Here is a 22,810-nt window from a genome sequence, read left to right on the forward strand (position 1 = left end):
GGCTTTGTGGAGGCTCTAACACTCCGGCAAGGCACCAGGACACTGGCAGCCAGGAGCCCACCTCCGCGCTCCCCAGGGTGGCAGCCAAGCAGCAGCGGTACCTACGGCTGGCTCCCAGATGTGTGGGGGGGGCTGCCGGAGTCAGGGTTCGGACCTCCAGCCCTGCTCGGCCTGTTCACGGCCTAGTTCTGCTTTAACCAGGCTCTGGGTTTTCTCTCCCTGCAGATGTTGGAGGAGCTCAAGTATTGGCAACGGGCAAGTCTGCCGAGGCCGAAATCGGTAGGTCCGCCCAGCTGCCTCTGCTGGGAGGCGAGGGGCCAGAGCAAGCACGCCCCAGGCCTGGCTGGGTAGGCAGGGGCAGGCTGGTGTTGGTTTCTTACCAGTTATCACAGAATAAGGAAGGGCAGCACCACCACCTCCCCGAGAAAGCTGCCAACCCCATGGAGCGCAGCCCGTGGTTACCTGGCATTAGAGTGAGCCCTCTGTGCCCAGCTGCCTGCAGGCCCCCAGAGCCAGGTCTCATTCTTTGCCTTCGGTCCTCGTCACAGGAACACATACTCAATAAAGAATGAATGAAAGTCTAAGGAAGGAAGGGCTCTGAGACCCCAGAGAAAGGGACCACTGTTCACGTGGAGGTGGTTTTCACAGCCGAGGAGACCAGGGGTTCCGGGAAGAGAAGATGGGGTACAGGGAAAGGAGCCTGGATGCACGGTGCCCCCCGGAGGGTGGAAAATCAGGTTGGCCTCCGCGGGTCAGATGTAGGGTGTTCAGGTCCTCAGGCATGACCCTGGACTTCACCCAGAATGCAAAAGGAGCCGTGGAGGACCTTTGCGGGGTGGTGATCCACTAACGTCATCGTTCAATTCCTCCTGCCCAGGAGATGTCAAATACGCCATCATCGGGACGGCGCTCGGGGTCGTCATATCGGCTGGCTCCCTGGCCCTGAAGATCTGCATGATCAAGAAGCACTTGTTTGATCACGACTCCTCGGACTTCAGAAACACAAACGCAGGAGCCAACGGTAAGCGCGTGGTGCAGCTCAGCCTGGGCTCTGTCCCTGACGGGGCATGTTCCCGGGAGCCACCTAGCTCTGGACCCAGCACCAGTCCAGAACCCTGGTAGAGAAAGAATAAAAACCACGGCCAAAAAAAACCCGCAGTAACCCCCGGCCACACCCCGAGTCTCTGTCCTTCTGTCCCCCTCTGCGCTCTTCCATTCCAGAGCCTGTGATGTGGCCAGGAACCTGGCTTCCTGGGGAAGGCGGGAGAGCAAGTCCCCGGAGGTGCTGCCCTGGTCCCGGCCTGGGAGGGGGGGGAGGTGCTGGCGGCACTGATGACGGGGCCCACTGCACTGTTTTCCTAAGTGGGGAGTTCCTCATGGTCCACGTGTGGGGTCGGGCTCCGCGAACCCGCGTGGTTCTGTGTCCCGCGGCACCTGCGGGGGTGGGGCGTGCGCAGACCGGAACCTGTCAGTGTGTGAGTTTTGATGGCAAAATGCAACAGTGATTCACACCCTCTTTCTCAAGGGGGGCCTGAACCCACCCCCTAGGAGGCACACTGGCATGACGATGCGGTTCCCCGCGAGGCTTTCCTGGGGGGAGGAGGAAGGCGCCTGCGGCCTCTGGGACAGTCTGATGATGTGCGTGGAGAAATGCAGAAGGCGTGGGGAGGGGTCGGCCGGGGCGGAGCGGCAGACTCGGGCTTCCTGAGATGCTGGCTGTCTAATGGCACCAGGGGCTTCACGAGGGGTAGGAGCCTGTTTACCGTTGGTTTTGTATCCCTGCGAACAAGGAACGGGGGAGGGCGAACAGCCTGTCACCACAGAGTGGGCGCCTGCGGACACACTCCCAGGACCTGCGAGTGGAGAAGAGGGAGGACCCTCGGGTGGGGGTGCCCCAGGGACGGCTCAGTCTCACCTGCTGAGCTGTGAGTTCTCAGTGACAGGAGCTGGGGACAGAAGCCCCCACAGTGCCCATGGCTGGGGCAGAGCACTCAGCCCAAGACCCCCCCCCCCCCCGCAGCAGCCCCAGCGCAGGGGACCTCTCAGCCCCTCCCCAGTCCAGCTGGCCTGCCCCCACCTGGCACTGAGCTGCACACTGACCACCCTGCCCCCTTCCTAATGCCCTGCTCTCTCTGTCTAGATACTGTCGCCCTCCAGAGGAGACCACCAAGGTAAGGTAGCTGCTGCAGTACCGGGTCCCTCCTGTCTCGTGCGTTCTGCTCCCTGCCCGCCAGCCTAACCTCTCCTGCCCCCTGAATGCTTCCGCGGGGACTAGACTGCACCCCGGCCCCTCCCCCCGCTCTGCTGCTTGGGCTGTGGGCAGGTGTCATGAGAGGAGGGGCGGCACAGCCCAGAGGCCTGGGCCCTGAGCACCCCGGCTGTGGCTGCAGACTCCGGCCAGCTCTGCCCTCGGTCAGGACGGTCGGGACGGTCAGGGCGGTGGCGTGCTGGGCGGAGATCCCAGCGGTGACCTCACACGGCGCAGGGCTGAGCGGTGCTCCCGCCGCCGGACGGCCCGCACGGGGAAGCACTTGGCTTTGGGAGCTCCAGTGCCCCCGGGAGTCTCCGGGGCCTGTGCAGACTGTGTCGGGGACATCTTAGTGCTAGAATTCACACAAATGTAAGATTTCACAAAGCCCGACTGAACCCTGGCGCGGGTCCGTGCACACGGGTGCAGCCGCGGGACGAGGGCCGGAGAGGCCGTCATGACACAGTGACCACTAACACGTGTGTGTTTGTGAAGACGCTGTTAGCATCCCAGCCCAACACACGGGGTCCCTGTGCTTTCACGCTGCTGCGTAGGATCGTGTTAGAGGCACACCTAGCCCTGTGTGCGTGTGTGAGTGTGCGTGTGTGAGTTCTGGATTATTCTGACATCATGTGTGTGTGTTAGTGGTATGTGTGTGTGCGAGTTCTGGATTATTCTGACGTCGTGTGTGTGTGTGTGTGTGCGAGTTCTGGATTATTCTGACGTCGTGTGTGTGTGTGTGTGTGTGAGTTCTGGATTATTCTGACATCGTGTGTGTGTGTGTGGTGTGCGAGTTCTGGATTCTTCTGACGTCGTGAGTGTGCGTGTGTGTGTGAGTTCTGGATTATTCTGACGTCGTGTGTGTGTGTGTGTGTGGTGTGTGCGAGTTCTGGATTATTCTGATTTCGTGTGTGTGTGTGTGTGGTGTGTGAGTTCTGGATTATTCTGACGTCGTGTGTGTGAGTTCTGGATTATTCTGACGTCGTGTGTGTGTGTGGTGTGTGTGAGTTCTGGATTATTCTGATTTCGTGTGTGTGTGTGTGTGGTGTGTGAGTTCTGGATTATTCTGACGTCGTGTGTGTGTGTGGTGTGTGTGAGTTCTGGATTATTCTGATTTCGTGTGTGTGTGTGTGTGGTGTGTGTGTTCTGGATTATTCTGACGTCGTGTGTGTGTGTGTGGTGTGTGAGTTCTGGATTATTCTGACGTCGTGTGTGTGTGTGTGTGTGTGTGGTGTGTGTGCGAGTTCTGGATTATTCTGACGTCGTGTGTGTGTGTGTGTGTGGTGTGCGAGTTCTGGATTATTCTGACGTCGTGTGTGTGTGTGTGTGGTGTGTGTGCGAGTTCTGGATTATTCTGACGTCGTGTGTGTGTGTGTGTGTGTGTGGTGTGTGAGTTCTGGATTCTTCTGACGTCATGTGTGTGTGTGTGTGGTGTGCGAGTTCTGGATTATTCTGATGTTGTGTGTGTGTGTGGTGTGTGTGAGTTCTGGATTATTCTGATTTCGGTGTGTGGTGGTGTTGGTGGTGTGCTGTTCTGGATTATTCTGAGTCGTGTGTGTGTGTTGTGTGGTGTGTGTGCGATAGGTCGGATTATTCTGACGTCGTGTGTGTGTGTGTGTGTGGTGCGAGTTCTGGATTATTCTGACGTCGTGTGTGTGTGTGTGTGGTGTGTGTGCGAGTTCTGGATTATTCTGACGTTGTGTGTGTGTGTGTGGTGTGTGTGAGTTCTGGATTATTCTGACGTTGTGTGTGTGTGTGTGGTGTGTGTGAGTTCTGGATTATTCTGACGTCGTGTGTGTGTGTGAGAGAGATTTCTGGATTATTCTGATGTCGTGTGTGTGTGAATTCTGAATTATTCTGACATCGTGTTTGTGTGTGTGTGGTATGTGTGAGTTCTGGATTATTCTGACGTCGTGTGTGTGTGTGTGTGGTGTGTGAGGTCTGGATTATTCTGACGTTGTGTGCGTGTGTGTGTGAGACACGTCAGAGCCATAGGAGACGATTCCCACAGTCCAGGCCAGGTTGCTGTAACATCGGTCAACAGTAAACACTGTGGAAGTGAGGTTCAGGGAAAGGGATGTGAAGGGAACCGGAGAAAGGCAGGTGAGGGGAGGAAGGGGACGAAGAGATGGAGGGCAGGGGAGGGCCGGGTGGCTGGGCCTCACGGCTGGCGGCACTGTCCCCCAGGATGCAGCCTCACCAGGTGCAGGGAACCGCTCTGGGCAGGAATGCCATCGGAGCCCCTCTGCAAATGCAAGGATGTTTGCAGAAGGGAGACATTCAAGTGTCTGAACTAACAGACGGAGTCGGGCTGAGGCAGGAAGGAAAAGCAGAGGACAAGCGAGCCGCTCCCCACAGCAGACCTGCACATGCTCTTCTGCCCTCTGGGAGTGGGTTCATAGGTCACCTCTCTCATCCGTCAGAAGGACGACACGTGATCTTATCCCCTTCTTCCGTTCCGCAGGTCCAGCTCCGGAAGGTGAGTTGATGTCCGGTCGCCACTTACTGAAGGAGGCAGGAGCCCGGTCCGGCCAGGGCGGCGGCTCCCCTGCACGCCCCACGCAGGCCAGGAGGCGACTGCTGGCCGAGGGTCACAAGTCCTGGCGTCGGGGTGGCTGGGAGACCAGGAACCAGCCTCTTTTTGGGACATTTGCAGAAAATCCTAGAAGGTGGAACTTTGGCAATATGTAAAATGAAACTCTGGGGGCATTTGCCTGATTAGAGCTGAGAAAATTGGGTTTTAATAGCAAGACAGTTAATTTTTTTTTCATTTACCAGGACAGTCTCTTGACAGAGGCCAAACACTTAGCCGATATCCTCCACCTGATGAAAAAATTCCCAAACTTCTCTTTGCGTCATCAAGCGGTTGGGTGGGCTAAGTGTCTGCTTTCCACCTCGGCTTGGGGTCTCAGAGTGGACAAACCTGAGTGAGCGGGGCGGGGCCTGCAGAAGCCGGCACAGCCCCCCCCCCGCCCCCGCACCCCGAAGGATCCTGCTCCCAGCAAGGCAGGCACCTTGACTCCCAGTTCACACTCGCCCTCCCTGGGCCTAGCTTCCTAAATAATGCCCTGCCCACAGGCTCTCACTCTTCTTCATACAGAAAAGTGGAAAGAACAATGTCATAAAAACAAATGCACCCTCTTCACCTAGACTCACCAGTAAGCCTGTGCCCAGCTGCTGCATCTCTGTGTGCATCCCTTCTTCTGACCCGCCTGACAACTAGTAAACATGTCATGGCACTGCGGCACTGAACATATTACCATGTCATCTCCCAGTCATGCAACGACCATGCTTAAGAAAACGAGCACCGACTCAGTATCATCTGTTACGTGGTCCATATCCAAATTCCTCTGCTCGTTTGAAAAGTATGTTCTATTGCTCTGTTTTTCCAAGGCGGGATCACTGTGTTTGATTCGGTCTCTTATTATTCCCTTTCATCGTTGGACCGCCCCTCTTTTTTCCCTGTGGCCCCGGTTTTCAACCCTTTTCATCTGGGGGCATAAACTAATTGAAGTTCTGGGGCACATCAAAAATAGATGATTGTTTTTGCCGATTTGACAAAAAATAGGTGTAATTTTGATTCACTCACAGGAGACAGCTATTGTTGTGTTGGCTGTTGTTTTTATTTGACAGTCTAGGGAAAGAGGTCAGCGCCCGGACTGAAGTCGGGTTTCAGTGGTTTCAGGCTTCTGGGGCACGGCTGGAAGTCACTGCCCGAGGGCGTCACCAACTTTGCAGTACCTAAGCTGGTGTCTTGTACGATGTCCCGTTTTCTGGATTTGTCAGAATTTTGTCGGGATTGCCACAGAGGGGACATTGTACCCTTTCCTGTGCTGCGTCCGGCCTGCCATGGCGGTGATGCTGTGTTTGCTGGCTCGGTCCAGGAAGCCACCGCCAGGTCCCAGGTCGCTGAGAAGAAATGTCCCCTTTGAAACCAGGAAACAGCCTGAGGGTCGTCCTTTGAGCCCATGTGAGCACCTGAGGACCTAATCTCCTTGCGGTGTGGGAAGCAGCTGCTGCAGCAGTGACACGCGCTGTTTCTCACTCCCGCATCCCCTCCCCACGTGCCGCTGGCTTTCCTCCAGAAAACAGGGCTCCCCCTTCTCCTTCATTTACCTGTTGAATAGTAATCCTATGAACTTCAGTGCATTTTCATTCATCTCCATCATGAATCTTGTTTCTGTTCTAATGCTCTGAAGTGTGTCCAGTACAAGTCACTTCTTGGGGGCTTTCGACGGGAACTCACTCGTCATTGAGCATTTCCTAGACTTTGACAGGACACAGCATCCAGGTTCACCCTGTACTGTCCCTACTCAGTCCTGGAATCACCCATTTACCCTAGGATCCCTGCACTCCTCCCTCCCCTACTACCGGCCCCCTCCTCCCCTCCTTCCTTCCACCCTCCTTCCCTCCCTCCCTCCCCTACTACCAGCTCCTCCTCCCCTCCCTCCCTCCCTCCCCTACTACCAGCTCCTCCTCCCCTCCCTCCCTCCCTCCCCTACTACCGGCCCCCTCCTCCCCTCCCTCCCTCCCTCTCTCCCCTACTACCTGCCCCCTCCTCCCCTCCCTCCCCTACTACCAGCCCCCTCCTCCCCTCCCTCCCTCCCTCTCTCCCCTACTACCAGCCCCTCCTCCCCCTCCCTCCTCCCTCCCTCCCCTACTACCAGCCCCCTCCTCCCCTCCCTCCCTCCCTCCCTCCCCTACTACCAGCCCCCTCCTCCCCTCCCTCCCTCCCTCTCTCCCCTACTACCAGCCCCCTCCTCCCCTCCCTCCCTCCCTCCCTTTCTCCCCTACCACCAGCCCCCTCCCTCCCTCCCCCCCTCCCTTCTTACTTCCTTTTGATGATGTGAATTTTTTCTAGAAACCCAGATCTGGGCACAATGTGTGCTCATAAATACTGAGGCACTATCACCTCTACACCTTCTCAATGGACAGTCAGGGAATGTATACTAAAACCACAAACTCAGTCCCTCAAGGTTCTTCTTAAGCTTCTCTTATTTTATATTTTTATTTGGCCTCCTCCAAAGTGAAAACCCTGTTTCTCAACCACATGAAGGCTTTTATTAGTTTGCTATGTCATATAACACACACACACCTTCCAGAATTACAAACTTGCTTAGTAACTTGAAGATTTCTTTACAGTGCCTTTTGCTCTTAGAATGTAGCCTTCTGTGTGTGCAGAGTACTGTGTTCAATTGAATTTATTTTCTCTTTGTGGTTATACTATCAATTTGACACAGTTAGAAACATTTGTCTGTCTGCTGCATTTTCTCAATCCTTTTAGTTTAATTTTATTTTTTGAATATGTAAAACATAAACTCAGAGCAATCGTGCTCCCATACCTGTCCACTCCCACATGGTTTGAGCTGTTTTCAATAGTTTCTCCTTTATCCTTTCTATGTTCATTTTACAAAAGATACTTACGATTTTTTACATATATACAATATATTATAGAATCAAAGAAGAGGTTTATATACATATATGTACATGAATATATTTTTCCCAGTTCTTGTATGGATTAGCATTTTTATTTGGCCACTTGTCATTTATCATGATGTGCAGTATGCAACAGAGATTTAAATTTTATCTTTTTCCCAAATGGCAACCCAGTTATTTCAATATCATTTTTTAAAACCACCCTCTTTCCCCAGTGTTTTATTCGCCACCTCTATCATGTTCTAAATCTCCTTACGTACTTGGACAATTTCTAGACTTGGTATTGCTCTCCACTGGTACCTGGGGTTAGGACATGCCCTTGCCCTGGGGGCTCAGGTACCCCTACCTCTGGCTGGGCTGCCCCCTTGCGCTTCTGTTCCAGGGACACACTCCTGCTCCTCTGTCCCAGCTATCCTTGCGTATTTGTTGTTTCAAGTGAAGTTGAGAGTAAACTTAAGACTCTAGCTAGGGGTACAGATATCTTAGAATTTGGGGGGATTGCTTTACATTCATGTGTTAAATTGAAGATGATTGACATTTTACAATGTTAAGCAGTTGTTCACAGAAAATTTACACAAGTCTGTTTTTGTGTGCCTCAAGAATTTTCAGATTTTACTTTCATGGGTTTTTCACATTTCCTGTTAAGTTTATTCCTAAATAGTTCATGATTTTGTTGTTTTTGTAAAGGGAGTCTCCTAGTCCATCTCCTGCTTGGTCATTGATTGCTTTGGATTGTGTTTGTATGTTAACGTTATAGCAGTTGGTTCATCAAACGCTGCTACTGTTCTTGGTCTTTTATTTGCCACTTTATCATGTTCTAAATTCGATGATATCCTGTCATCTCCCAAACTATAAATCTTCTTTCCAATTCTTATGCTTCTGGTTGTTTTTTCCCTCTCTGATTGCATAGGCTAAGACCACCAATGCTAAATAATAGTGGAAATAATGTGCAGACTTGTTTTGTGCCAGCTCTTGGTGGGAAATACACTAGTGCTTTCCATTGAGTAAGAAGCTGGCTTTAGGGCTGAACTATATGTATTTGATCACATTAAGGAAGTATCCCTTAATTTTTATTTTACTGAGTTTTCAAAATCAGATCTGTGTGTTGGATTTAGTCAAAAGACCTTTAGCAGCATTACCTCAGAAGGTATACCCTGGAACTGTCTTGAGCAAACCAGGATGTGTAGGCCCCTTTGTTGTTAGTTTTGCTTTGTGTTTTTGCTGTCATTGGTTTTTGTTTTTATCCTCTCCTTGTTGGTCTGTATAATTTTTGTAGGATGTGGTGAAGATGTGGGTTTAGGCAGCCACCATAATTTTACAGTCTCCAAAAGACTGTCCTTCTCTTGGTACCCAGTCGAGGTCTGCAGCCTAATTCGGCTGCTGGTCAAGCCAGCATGCTCCCCCAGCTCCTGTCTAGCTTATTTTTTCTTGCAGGTGGTGCCTGGCTCTCTAGAGGCTGGTGACATACACATTCCCCAGTGCTTTATTCGCCACCTTTATCATGTTCTAAATCTCCTTATGTACTTGGACAATTTCTAGACTTGGTATTGCTCTCCACTGGTACCTGGGGTTATTCAGGAGCTAGGACATGCCCTTGCCCTGGGGGCCTCAGGTACCCTCTACCTCTGGCTGGGCTGTCCCCATGCCTTGCTACCCTGTCAGAGAACAACTTCCTCCATGAGGTAGCTCACAAGTTTCTTTTCCCCGGCTCTGGGCCGTCGGCGATGGAAGGACCCTGCTCTCCTGGTCTGCCTATCTTTTTTGGGAATCAGAAGTTCAAATGCAAGTGCTAGCTAGGTACAGCCACTGTAGACCCTCTCTTTAATAACACCTGAAGGGCCCTTTGAATTCAGCACTTGTTAAAGACAGTAGGAAGCATGAACTTTCTGTTGAGCCTGGACTTCTAGACCAACTTGAACTTGAGCTCTATGTTCTTCTGGCTCCATCATACTTCCAAGAAGAAGCATAACACCTGGCAACATTTAGGCTCTTAGAACTTCTTTCTCTGCTTCTCGTCCTTACTGTTCTTGCTGGCCTCCAACCTGCTCGTTTTCCATGTGGGCTCTGCTGCCATTCAGCTCTGTAACCCAGCCTCAGCCTGTGCCCTTGGTCTTCACGCCTGGGTGGGTAAGCACGCGCCGCCCTTTATGGCCGTGGGCTTGACGTGTCCACTGATGCTTCACTCCGCCCCAGTCCTTTGCTGCTGTTGCCCCTTCTCGCAGGTGGGATGCTAGTTAAACAAGATATTAAGACTGAAAACAAACATTGGCGTGGCATAAACACGAAAGTAACATAGGCATAAACAGGTCCTCCTGAGATAATCACAGATAATGTTTATGTGAAGCTACAGTCAAGTGTTGGTGTGAGTTCAGTCCCAACATGGAGCTGTTGGTGAGGCCCTCAGCCCAGAGGGGCTACAGTAGGGCCTCTGCCCTAATTTCAGCCCAAGCTCTACTGTGCTGGGATCTGGTCTGGTGACCTCATCTTTTCTTCTCTGTTCCTGATTTTAATATATATCTACACTGCCATTTCCTCCCGTCACAGCTGAGGCACCGAGTACAGCGAGGCCTCACCTGTGACAGTTGTAGTGCAGACTTGAAGGGACCCCTTCCAGGTACATCCCCATCGGTCTGTCTGCTTGTCCCTCCGCACCTGCCCAGATCTGCGCAAACTCGTCACCTGCACAGAGTGGCACGTTCCCCTTAGATATGCAGTTGACCTCGGGGAATGACTTCTTCCCTTGTCGTCAAAGTGGATGAGGTGTGTCTTGTCTGGCAGGCAGAAAGCCACCTTCAGGTTTGCCTACAAACTCCTCCTTGCCTAGAAGCCACTGGTCTTCAGGTCCCTTCCTATGTTGACGAGGAGCTGTCCCCCTTGCTAGGATTTGCTGATGAACTCTCGCACACCTGTGTGACTGTGTCACATAGCACTGCCATGACTAGTTAGAGCATGGTCACTGCCAGTCAGTCTTCCAGATGGTTCTCTTCCTTTCCAGAGCCTCGCAAGTGATTGAAGTCTGAGTGAGCGGCCACGTCAGGAGGGGTTCGGCAGTCTAGACGACTGGCCACTGCAGTTTGGGGGACGTCTTGAACTTGAATGTCCAAAGCCGGTGATGGAACTTCCCACGGAACACAATATCCAGGGAAAATAACGGAATGAACAGAATCCACAGTGCCTCCGTCCTGAAGGAAAATATCACTTCTCTTCTGCAAGCACTTTGCTACATAGAGGGAGTGTGGGCACTTGACCGGCGTGAGAAAGGATGGAAGACTCAGCCCTCACTGTCTGTCCTGGTTCCCACGTGAGCGCTGTCCCGGCTTCTGCGATGGCATCGCCTCCGTGCCGAGGGAGCCTGCCCTCAGCAAGGGCTCGTGGGGAGAGAGCCAAACTCAAGGCACAGGCTCTTCGGCACCACCGTCTGATCGGCAGGTAAGCAGCCTTCTGCAGAACTGCTGGCCTCACCCTCTCGGCCACCAGAGGAATCCCTCGTGCACATTCAGGGGCCCTGATACACGGAGACCAGGGGCAGGCTCTAGTCCGACAGATGAAACACTGATCTCCCCAAGAAGAGAAGGCAGGCTGGGCTGCAGCAAGAGGAGGGTCTGACGGCCATGGGCTGAGCCTGCAGCTCTTAAAATGACGGGCCCACGAAGGATGACGTGAAAAAGCAGAGGCTGTGCCTTGGAGAACACTGTGCAAATGTAAGCGATCATTGTTATGCTTATAGAATTATTTCATGGTTATTGTTACATATTACAATTATTACGTGGCTATAATGTGCATACCTTATTACGGAGAGGCTTAGGAAACATCTTTTTACTATTCTCATCAACCTAAGGTTCTGTGGTACAGCTCCGGTTATCATTTTTCTGCCCGGTAATATTGACTGTGTATTTCTGGGACTGCATTTGGAGTCGCCTTTGCCTTTCCGTTCAACAGCAATTCCGATTCTTATCCAGACGGCTTCTCCTTGGATTAGGTCGCTCTCCTTGTGCGTGACGAGAGAGAGCTATCTTACAAAACGAAGAGCTGTGTTATGATAATTTGCCGGGAGTCCCAGGGCATCTTTCATCTGACTTGATAACAATGTACTTCATTAGCAGCCTTTGTTAACTGATAACCTAAAGCAGCAATGCGATGCTCACAAGCAATTTTCTGTGTGTAAGATAGAATAAACCATCATGTAAGCTATCTGTTCATTGATTTGTTTCCTTTGGCAGCATTTTAATTAAGACATCTGCTCTGTGAATGGCAGAGACACCTGTGAACGGAAGGGATGCCTCTGGATCCTCAGTAGTCGTTTCGTTTTCTGTAGCCTCCACAGAACCGTGGGGGTCCCTCCCCATCCCACATCATGACATGTCTTCCCAGCACGAGTTCTGGGCTCTGGTTATGTTTGATCTCCACACAAGTTCTCCTGTGTGAGAGCACAGAGAGGTACGCTGGAGCCCATGCTCTCTCCTCAGGGTAGAGAGGCTGACACGCCTGGGGGGCGAGAGGGCTGGGGCCCTTCGCAGGGGCTCTCCTCGGCTCATGTCCCAAGCCCAGGCTTCCTTCCATGGCAGTCCTACTGGAAGCTGTCATGCTCCTTTGGACAGCCCTTCTCCATGGGACCAGCTCCTGGGGATGAGGTTCTGGTGGGCAGACCTTCTGGATGTGTTTGGAAGCAGCCACAGAAGTCACAGTGAGTGCAATGTCTTTAGTAAGGGCCATTTCGACGGCCTCAAACTGTGTGGGGGCCTGCTAGCAGAGGCCAAGGGCTGGAATAAACCAGAGCCTCTGGGTCCCCAGAACATATGCAAATCACACGCAGTCTGTCTCGGTGGCAGGACAGCCTGCCCAGAGTGGAAGGGGCAGATGATGCTCCAACACCAGAGGACGAGCCATCCCTGCACAGGTGAGGCAGGCGGCAGGCGGCAGGCGGCAGTAGGCAGCAGAATCCGGGTGCTGCTGCGGGTTTGCTGATTCTAGGACTCATACCCGGATGAGAAGAAGGCGAGCTGGGGAGGAATCATCTGGCAAGATCAACAAATTAAGTATATATTAATCTCTGTAGCTACAATTGCAACATACAGTTATTTATGGTTAATATGTAACTTAAAATCAATACATAAAAATTATATCAACATTGCGTATACTCTTCCATGTGTGTTAAAAGCATGCATATAATAGAATTCTAATATATTCTAGGATATATTCTAGTCTAGAATATATGGAGTTTGCATAAGTAAATAAATGACATCCTTTTCACCATCCAAGTTTAAAAATAGTTGAGAGGTAGACAAAGAAGCTAAGCAGATGGTGATGAAAACATCAGAGTTGTGATGTCCACGTGGATCATGACATGTCAGCATCACTCTTCGGCCGCAGTGCTGCTCGGGGTCCGGTCCGGTTCCAGTGAGAGTTGAGAGGCTGGTGGGTCTGGGGTGCGGTTTGGAGGAGCAGGTGCAGGACGTGTGGACCGACAGATGTGGGGCTGAGGGAAAGGCCAGCAGGCACACCTCTCCTAGGCTCTGGCGTGACTCCCCAGGTGAGGAGGCCCAGGAGCCCTGGTCTTGGGGCAGGACTACAGCTCGTCCTGGATTTGTTAGGGAGCCAAAGCTGGGCTGCCTTTGGAGAGAGAGTGAACCCACATTCCTGCAGGTGTTCAAGCTTGTGAACTGAGGTCAAAACACACATATTGGAGATCGCGCCAAAATTTCTCCGGCACCCATGAGAGCACACAGGGGAGAGTCAGCTGGAGGGGCTGTGCGGCTCCTTCCCCACGAGACGGAAGGTGCTGCGGGGCGGCTTAGATGGGGGACACTGAGCTGAGTGGAGACGAGGACCCCAGCAGAGGGGCTGATGCCTGTGACCTGGAGCTAAAGTCTGGGCGTGCTCTGGGCCACCCTGCTGGCTCATTCTTTCCCTTCTGGGCCACTTGTCTCATCTCCGTGTGTCAGATGAATGAACCACCTTCAGAGAATAGGAGTTTTGCACGCGTCATTATCACTGATGACAAAGAGTGGCGCCTCTCCCAGGCGGTCTGTGCAGAGTGCGGGCAGCCACTCGGGTACCAATAGTCCAGCCTCCCCGCTCAGTGTACTTTGGGTCTGAATGTTCATGGTCCTGGAATTTCAACAGATTTAGGTTTTCTCTTCATTTCTGTTCCCCGCTAAGCAGTATAGAATGATGGCAGCATATGTGGCTCTTCGGCCACGTTTCCTTGTGAGCAGAACAAACAATTTAAGCTTGCCGTGCCTCAGTTTCCTCATTTGTAAAATGGGCTGATGTTTGTCCCTACCCTACAGGGTCGTTGGCAGCATTCAACGAGGTAATGCACATAACCCTCTTGGAACACTGGCGTGTTCAGCACTCAGCCACTGTGACCAATGAAGGACAGTTTGCTTTTGTCGGGGTCAACTTGTACCCCGTTCCAAAATTCAGATACTGAGACTGCAATGAGAGTGGACGTTTTCATTCTTAGTGAGATTTCAGGTGAAGTATACCATGTCTTTACATATTTTGAAAATAAAGTTTGATTTTAGAAGTTTCAGATTTCCTGAAAGTTGTGAGGTAGCACGAATTCCCGTAAGCCCTGCACTGAAGTAGCACCTTGCGTTGGCTTGGTGTCTAGTTCACAGTTAATGAGCCCGCACTGTTACATTAGTGTCAACTGCTGGTTTGGACTTCTTTGTTTCCCTCATATTCCTTCTCTGTACCAGAACCTCATCCAGGACACGGGCTCACGTGGAGAATCTGCGGCTCCTCTTGGTTGTGACGGTTTCTCAGATTGTCCTTGTTTTTGGTGACCTTGACCTGTTGAAGGGCCTTAGGCAGGCGATTTGTAGATTGTCCCTCAACCTAGGACTTGTCTCTTGATTTTCCATGACGATAAATTTATCTTACGTGTAACATAAAATTGATAATAATCAAACAATAAACCAAGTCTTCACTCACTTTTTGTTGTAAATAACATCTTTATTTATAATAAAATCTAACCTTTACTCATAAATAAAATTAGCCAGAGAGCTGACAAATGTTACTTAAGTTTGAACTGGGTAGGCTCAGTAAAAAGGGAAACTTTTTTTTAATGAAACATAACAGGCATTTCCCATTAGTGCGAGGCTGCTCAGGTGAGCGACAGGTAACCTGTGTGTTCAGCAGCCGCAGGGAGAAAGCAGGTCCCTGCTGAGGCAGGTGCGGATGTCACACACCCTCCCCTCCCCGCCCCCAGGTAAGACAGCACACCCTTCAGGAAAGTGGCTCAGAGCTGCCCATTCTTTTTCTTAGCAAAAAAGGACCCATGAGGAACCCTTACAATGTGGTTTTTCTTTTTTATCCTTTCCCGAGTTTAAGTCAGGAGGTAGTTCTTATGTTGGCAACTTATCGTGAGCCCAGCACAACTACTGACTGAACAAAGAGGACTTCAAACCATGTCCAAGCATCGCCCCACGCGTGTTGTGACAAGGCGTTTGCAGCCAGCAGGGAGGGCTGTGCTCCCTGACGCCAGCGGACTCACTCCAAGGACAGAGTTTGTGTGGACCATCACCCAGACCCATCATCCAGAAGGGCCTCCAGCTGCTGAGGCACGTAACGCCCCGCCCCGCCCCGCCCCCACAGCCCCGCCCACCTTCTGAAGTCAAGTTGCATCCACAGCTCTCCTCCCCCATCGGGCCTTGGTCCGGGTTCATTCAGGCCGGGCATAAAGGGGACCGATGTCCACAGGCAGTGGCCTGTCTCAGAAGGAAAATAAGAGGTGTCAGAACCAGGAAACCTCGCCAGGCGCCTTCATCCGGACCCACGGACACTTGATTCACTGCACTCACCGCCACAACCAGCGCGCTCCCTCCTGGACAGGACCTCCACTCAGCCTGGAGAAGAGCATGGGCTCTCACCAGGGGGCCAGGCCCTCCCTGGTCTGCCTGCCACTTCCTCTGGGCATGACTCTGGCCGGTCCCTGGCTTCCTCTCAGTGTCCTTCTCTGGAAGCGGAGGCGCAGCCAGCTGGTTTTCCAGGTGTGCTTGCATGTAACACAGGTGCAGCCTGTCCAGAACTTGTGATGCCCAGCAAGCGTGGCCCACTGCCAGCTGTGGCACAGCCGTGGAAACAAAGACGAGGTGTGGTCCTTACGCAGGAAGCTGGCAAGCAGGGTTAGCACGTGTTGTTCCAGAGGCTGAACAGGGTCCTGTTGGAGCCCAGGAAAGAAGAGAAACACGTGATTAGTGGCAGAGCGCGATGTCTCCACCTGGTGTGAGGCCCTCTGAGCCAGGGAAGAGGGCAGAGCACTCGGAACCCGAAGTGTGGAGGAGCATGGTGAAGCCAGGAAGCCGGGAAGTCGCTGTGCCCAGGGTTAGGCTGCAGGGGAGGTGGGTCAGGAATCGGTGAGGCAAGCGGGTGCCGACCCGTCCAGTCCCTCATTTCTTGTTATTTTGTGAAATAAATGCAAAGCCAACTATCCACAGAAAAATCAAAGGAAAATGTGAGGATGCCAAGACCAAAGAAGAGCCGATGACCTATACAAATGTGGGCATGTGAGCAAAATTAGACTTCCTATGGGCAGAAATGAATGAAAAAGACAAAGGAACAGTGTTTTCCGAGTTCTCAGGGGAATGATTATGCCCATAGTGTTCTAGATCCAAACAAGATTCAGGTGAACAGGGGGGAAAAGATGCAGAAATGAAAATCTCAGAAAATGTACTACCCAAAAATTCTCTGAAAAAAAGAATTACTAGAAGGTGAACTTCAAGAAAATTAAAAACAAATTTAAAAGGACTATATGGGATAAAAGAGGTGGTGGTAAACAAAGAAATCAGTAATATTTATGTTTAAATTTAAATAACTGATGTTTTCAAAATTACAGCACTATTTTTTTTTTATCTTCACTCGAGGACATTTTTCCATTTTTTTGTTCAGGTAGAGTGGGAAGGAGAGAGAGAGAGAAACATCGACGTGAAAGGGACACATCTAGTGGCTGCCACCCACATGACCCAACCAGGGCCGGGGACAAACTGCAACAAAGGTACGTGCCCTTAGCGGGAACCGAACCCCGGTCTCTCCGGACCACAGGCTGACGCTCTAACCGCTGAGCCAAACCGGCCAGGGCACAGCACTGTTGAACACATTAAATTTTACATGATCTCAACATGGGAGGTTATATGAAAGAAAAATGAGGGAGAGAAGTAAAAGCATTATATTGATTAAGGACATAATATAGAATATTGATCAATTCTTAATATTGATAGAAACAAACGGTATTAAATTTGTATAATATAAATTCAGGTGAAGCCCATACAATCAAAAGGGGGCAGGGCCTGGAAAGCTTCCAAGCAATTACAGGCCACAGAGAAACAAAAGGAGAAAGAAGGAGGAGGAAGAGGAGGAAAAGAAAGAGGAGGAGAGTTGAGGGGGAGGAGGAACGAGAGAGCATCATAAACAGAAGAAAATCAGGGTGGCAGAAATTAGTATAAATATATAAAAATAAATGTAAAGTAATTAAATTAATCTATTTGAAACAAATATTCATTTTATTTAAAAATTCAGACACTTTCCATTTGTAAGGGACACAACTAAAATAAAAACTATAGTAAGACTGAAAATAAAGACATGAAAAAAGTTATACCAGGCAAATGCTGACAAAAATGTGAGAGAGATAGAAATAGTAATATCAGAAAAAAATTTAATTCAAGTAAAAACCTTGACAAAGGACATTTGATATTGATGATAGAAGCGTCATGAAGCTCTATGTCCCTGTCAACATAGCTCTGAAATAAAGCAAAGTGTCCTGTACCCACAGGGAAATAGCAGGCGCTTCAAACCAGCTCTGCAAAGATCAAAGAAGCTGGGACTTCTATTACGTAGGCCACAAAGAAACAAAAATAATCTCAACAAATTACAAAGGATTGAAATTATGCTCTCTCCATTAACTGACCCTAATAAAATAAAAATCTTAAAAAAAAATTTAAATGCTAGTGCAAAATATTTCTTAGCTTGTAAATCTTAAAATATTAAAAATAAACAAAAAACTCTTGAGGGACTCTGAAACTAACCCTTCTCTCAATAACAATGATAAACCCAGTACAAAATAGAAGAAAACAGCAATCCAAAGGCACTGAAGAGTCGCCCGAAGCAGGAATAAGCCCGAGGGAAACGGAGCCTTAAGAGGAAAGAAGTAGGTGAGCCCCCTGGTCGGCTCGACTCCTGTCTACACTGGCAACAGAGTTTAAGCAGAAAGTGGCTGTCTCACTGGGCTGGGAAGACAAGGGAGTTACAGCGACTAGGAATTTGGGAGAATAATCCCAGAAGGGAAGTAGCCTTAGCGGGGGAACTCTGCTTAAAAATTCCCCTTACATCCTTGCTGACTTCTAAGCTGGGCGTGCAGTGGGAAACTGTCAAGGGGCTCGAAGAAAAACACCAGCTGGAAGGCCCTGGAATGGAGAGAGTTTGATGTTCAAATCCTGACAAATCAGAGGAATGCGGAGTGATGGTTAATTTTATGTGCAAATTTGGCTGGGCCACGGTGTCTGGATGGGTAGGCAAATGTCCTTGATGCTCCTGCGAGGGTGTATTTTGGATGAGATGAACATTTAAATCAGATTGGCCTCCATGATGAATCAGCTGAAGGCTGGAACAGCACACGACAGATCTGCCATGAGCAGGAGGAGATTGTGCCAGCGTACAGCTTTCAGACTTGAACTGCAACAGTGGCTTTTCCCTGGTCTCCTGGCTGCCGGCCTACCCTGCAGATTTGGGTTTATCAGACTTCATAATTGCATAAGCCAGTTACATACAAGAAATCTCTTTATATATATCCTATTCTGTTCTCTGGAGAACCTTTACTGATACACTTGGTAAACACATCTGGCTTCCACTGAAATCGTGACTAGGGGTTTTGCCCTAGGACTAGAGGAAAAACTGAAATAGACCCGCTCAGCAAATCCCAGGACCAGGAGTCTATAGACTCAAGATCACTTGCAACGATTTAACTCGACAGACTAATGATTTCTGCCCAGATTTTAGGTGACTAAATGATGATGCAGAAGTCAATGTCATTTATAATGAATTTATTCCTTACATTTCCCCCAGAGAAGGAGGAATGTAAACCCTATGCCATGCAGAGCCACAGGGGAACACCAGTTTTGTCAGGAGACAGGAGCAAGGCAAAAGCATGACCCAGAGCCTTTACAGTGTCTTCCACGGGAGAGGCAAGGCAGGGGCCGGAAAACAGCTTAGGACTGGCCAGTTTGAATAAGGTTGGCTAACTCTGGGCTATGGAGGTGGTCTCTGGTTTCCTGATACCTGGGCCTAGGTGATTCAAGGCAAGGGAACTATTGACGTGGCTGGTGTGTGACAGTTACATAAAGGCAGTGGTTGGGGTTATGGACCCAGGATAGGTTGGAGGGTTTACACTATGATTTTCACTTACCTGCAGAAGCTGGATTGCAGAGGAGGCATCAACAACTTGGGCTGTCAGTTTGGCTCTGTGATTAATGGGTGCTAAATAGACAAATACAAAATCTATGAAAACACAGAACAACTAAAAATCAACACTCTTCAGAGTAAGATAACAGAACCCAGAGTCTCCATAATGTGCCATCCAAAATGTCCGTTACTGAATGGAACAATACCACATATTCAAAGAAGCAGGAATACATGTCTCTTAAGACAAAACATATAACAGAAGCAGATCAAAATATTCTTTTATCTATTATTCATCCCTTACAGGAATGCCAGCTTCTTGGGGACAAGGATTTCGTCTGTCTTGTTCACTGTTTTAGTATCTCCAGAGTCTAGAACAATGACGGACAGAAATTAGGTGCTTAATAAACATTTATTGTTATTGATGTACAGACATTGAAAAATATTAAAAGAGTATACATATAACAAAGAATACTTCTATGGGAGTAAATTTGAACATCTGGATAAAATGGATGATTTTCCCAGAAAATTTAAATGACTATATGTGACTCAAAAAGAAGTTAAAAACTGAATAGGGTAATTACCTTGAGGTGGGGTAAAAATAGAAGTTGTAGTAGTTATTGCTTAAATGTTCTTCCATGAGTCTCTATCAATTCACTTTCCTGCTAACAGTATATAAGCACTATCCTTTCCCCACCTGCTTACCAATGCTGTTTGCCTTTTAAACATTTTCCCACTTTTTTTTATCAATTGAAATTTCCAGGTGCTATGCCCAGTTTTTTAAGGTGTGTCATTTCTAATTTTTGTTACTATAAACCACACTTAATGACAATTCTTGTACATATTCTCTTGGCACAGAAATGAGAATTTCTCTAGGACAGATAGAATGTTGACTTCTGAAACTGCAGCACGCATGTAGCATGGCCAGTGTGGACATGTTCTAAGTAATAGTATCATGTGTAATGATATGATCTCCTAGCATTATTATCCCCCTGGTCTTCGAGGCTGCTAGACCCTGATGTGAGGACGGAAGCCTGACCCTCTCTGCCCTCTTTATCCCTGTCTGCTCCTCAGACTTAGCACCTGGTATGTATCGTTTGGTGCGAGTGTGTGTAGGTACATCCACTATACCAGGCTGCTTCTGCTGACCTGAGGGGGTGGTGTCACCTGATCTTGGTTGAGAGAGTCACCAGGTAGGGAAGTGGACATAATGAACTATAAGACCACTGTGGAAAAAGGGCAGCAACATGGTAGAAACAAAATTAAGGGACAAAGACAGCCCAGTGATGGGTGGAGGATGGAATCTGTGAGGACAGCTGTAGGTACAGGCTGAGTCAGGCTGAGGGGACCTGTGGGTGTCAGAGGAGGTGGGATAAGAAATGGTCTCCTCTAGCAGCACCACAAAAATTAAATGACATCATGAAACGCTCTGCTCTGTGTCTGGTACATGGTCAATGGTCAATAAATGCCGATTCTTTTTCTTTCTATGAACTTGGGGCTAAAAGACAGAATCTCGGTGGGTCGTCCTCCCATCCTGGCAACTGGACGGCTCGTTCAGGTCTCAAAGTGCCAGACCCCAATCATGCCCAGCTCCCCAGGCCGTTTGTGTTTCAGGCCACACTCCCTGGGCAGCCCTCCTGGGCCCCAGCCCCCCCGGGAGGCTCCTCCACGTGGCTCTTCCCCGCGGCCAGGCCTGCTTGCGCAGCTGGCCTGCACCGGGCTTGCACTGAGCCACATTTCTCTGCCTTCATTTGTCCTTATTTATGTTTCCTGGCAAACAAATGTCACGTCTTTCCCACGGGCCTTCCTTCTAGCCAGTTTATTTTAACCCTGTGTGGACAGGGGCGGGTTTCTGCCCTGTGACACAGGGGCTACCGACCTGGGCTGAATGCCCCTGGGACCTGGTGGGGAGCACCCTCGAGATGGATGGGCAGGGGCCAAGGGGCTTTACAAAGTGAGCCTGTATTTTATTTTAAAATTCTCATTAGTGTTTAAATAAAACTAGAATTATTTCTCTTTTTAAAATCATTTATGTTTATTATACAAAAATTAGAAAATACAGATAAACAAAAGAATGGGGGAGCCCCTTTTCCAAAGAAAAATGTTCACATTTTGGTATGTATTGTTTGGTGTGAGCATGTGTATGTACATATACTAGGTTTATAGAACGATACATGTTTTACTTGTGATACTGTGAACATGTTTTTCCATGTTCTTCATGAACTGCATTGGATTCCAACTCCAGCAGGCATTTCAATCCATCACAGGCGGGCCTACTCAAATGAAATTGCTGGTTCGCACTGGGGTGAAGCCTAAGAATTTACATTTCTAGCAAATTCCAGGTGAGACCAATGCTCTCCAATCAATGTAGCCCAACTTCCTGTCTTGGAACACAGGTGGCTTCTGAATTTCTGAGTATAAATAACACCACTAAAAATGGGCTAGGAAAATCTTTCACACACTCCCGCCCTGGCCAGTTTGGCTCAGTCGTTAAGCGTCGGCCTGCGGACCAGAGTCCCGGGTTCAGTTCCCACTAGGGGCACGTACCACAAGAAAAAAAAAAATCTCTAACACACTCCTAATATCTTTAAGAATAAATTTCTAGAAGCAGGATTACCAAGACAGAAGGCATCTCAGGTTTAAGTTTGCTACATGTTGCCAGAGAATTTGCTTCAATTTATTTTCCCACCAGAGCTTACCAGTTCTGCACTTTGTGTTGATTTCAACTGTTTTCTAAATAAAATGTGCCCAACTCATTCAGCTAATATGGCCAAGAAAGCTGGGCTCCCAACCTGTGGGGTGTTTGAGCCTAGGAGACCCCTCACCGTCTGAGGCTCAAAGTCTCCATCCGTTAGAAGGGAAAGAATACTCTTGCCCGTGCTTCTAGGTTGCTGTGGGATTATAAAATGATGGATGGGAGTGCCCTTCCTAAATTGTTACCCACCTGTAGATGGGAGGGTCCTAACAACTTCGCCGAAGGATTAAGAGACGGCCTGTATGGTGGAAACTTCCGGAAAGTGTAATTATTGGGGAAAAGTCGCCTAAAGGGCTTGCCTCCGAAGCCGGAACTGTGGGCTCCAGCAACTGCCTGTAGGAGCCCCAGGGGTGCACACTGAATGTGTCACAGCTTGCTCCCTGCCTTGGGGCCGGGTAGGGGCTTGAGTGAGCCCTTGCCAATTACCATGGTGTCAGTTCTCCCTCTGAGCCTCTTACAAGCTGCCAATGTGCCACAAGATGTAGTAAAATAATTAGAAATTGATGAGTTTTAAGTATTTATTATTTTGGTGTTTAATATAATTGATTCAATTATAAGGTTATATGATTTCAATTTTGATAACTATATGAAACACCTGGTTTGCAAAAAGTTATCGAGTGACTTGATAATTGGCTCTATCCAGCCTGGATTAGCTGGCCCCAGCATAGCACTGGAGCTCACGGCCATGAGCTCATCGAAGCCCCTTCTCCACCCTCACAGAGGAATTGTGCGTGGTCACACTACTTCGTTTTCACACTCATCGGAGGGCTGCATGTCGGCAATCTGAATTATTTGGTTCCAGATGTCTGGCACTTGCATCTTAAAGTAGTGCAGCATCAGGCTCTGCAAGAAATGCAGTTCGGGGCCCTGAAGACATCTGGCCCCCGTGCTGTGCAGCCAGGCTCTCGCCGGGACTCATGCGGGGGAGCTGGCAATCCGGGGAGCCGCTCTGCTCCAGGACCTCATCGGTGAGG

The 22,810-nt window shown here is 49.5% G+C and overlaps 1 protein-coding gene across 2 annotated transcripts in view; it reads left to right on the forward strand.

Annotated features, from left to right (window-relative positions):
• The window catches only part of TMEM273 (transmembrane protein 273), a 33,729-nt gene extending 21,680 nt beyond the window's left edge, over positions 1 to 12,049 (forward strand). Inside the window, exons 2-6 of one of the 2 annotated variants that reach the window (XM_036266028.1) lie at positions 226 to 279; positions 878 to 1,021; positions 2,141 to 2,171; positions 4,713 to 4,727; positions 10,680 to 12,049. In XM_036266028.1, the coding sequence (XP_036121921.1) occupies positions 226 to 279; positions 878 to 1,021; positions 2,141 to 2,171; positions 4,713 to 4,727; positions 10,680 to 10,704 (269 nt within the window). In that variant the 3' untranslated portion in view covers positions 10,705 to 12,049. The remainder of the gene's footprint in view (positions 1 to 225; positions 280 to 877; positions 1,022 to 2,140; positions 2,172 to 4,712; positions 4,728 to 10,679) is intronic. The other variant, XM_036266029.1, reaches the window with a different exon arrangement.
• Positions 12,050 to 22,810: the final 10,761 nt, after the last annotated feature.

This window comes from Molossus molossus, unplaced genomic scaffold (genome assembly GCF_014108415.1).
Source record: "Molossus molossus isolate mMolMol1 unplaced genomic scaffold, mMolMol1.p scaffold_m16_p_17, whole genome shotgun sequence".
In the NCBI taxonomy this organism is placed as follows: domain Eukaryota; kingdom Metazoa; phylum Chordata; class Mammalia; order Chiroptera; family Molossidae; genus Molossus; species Molossus molossus.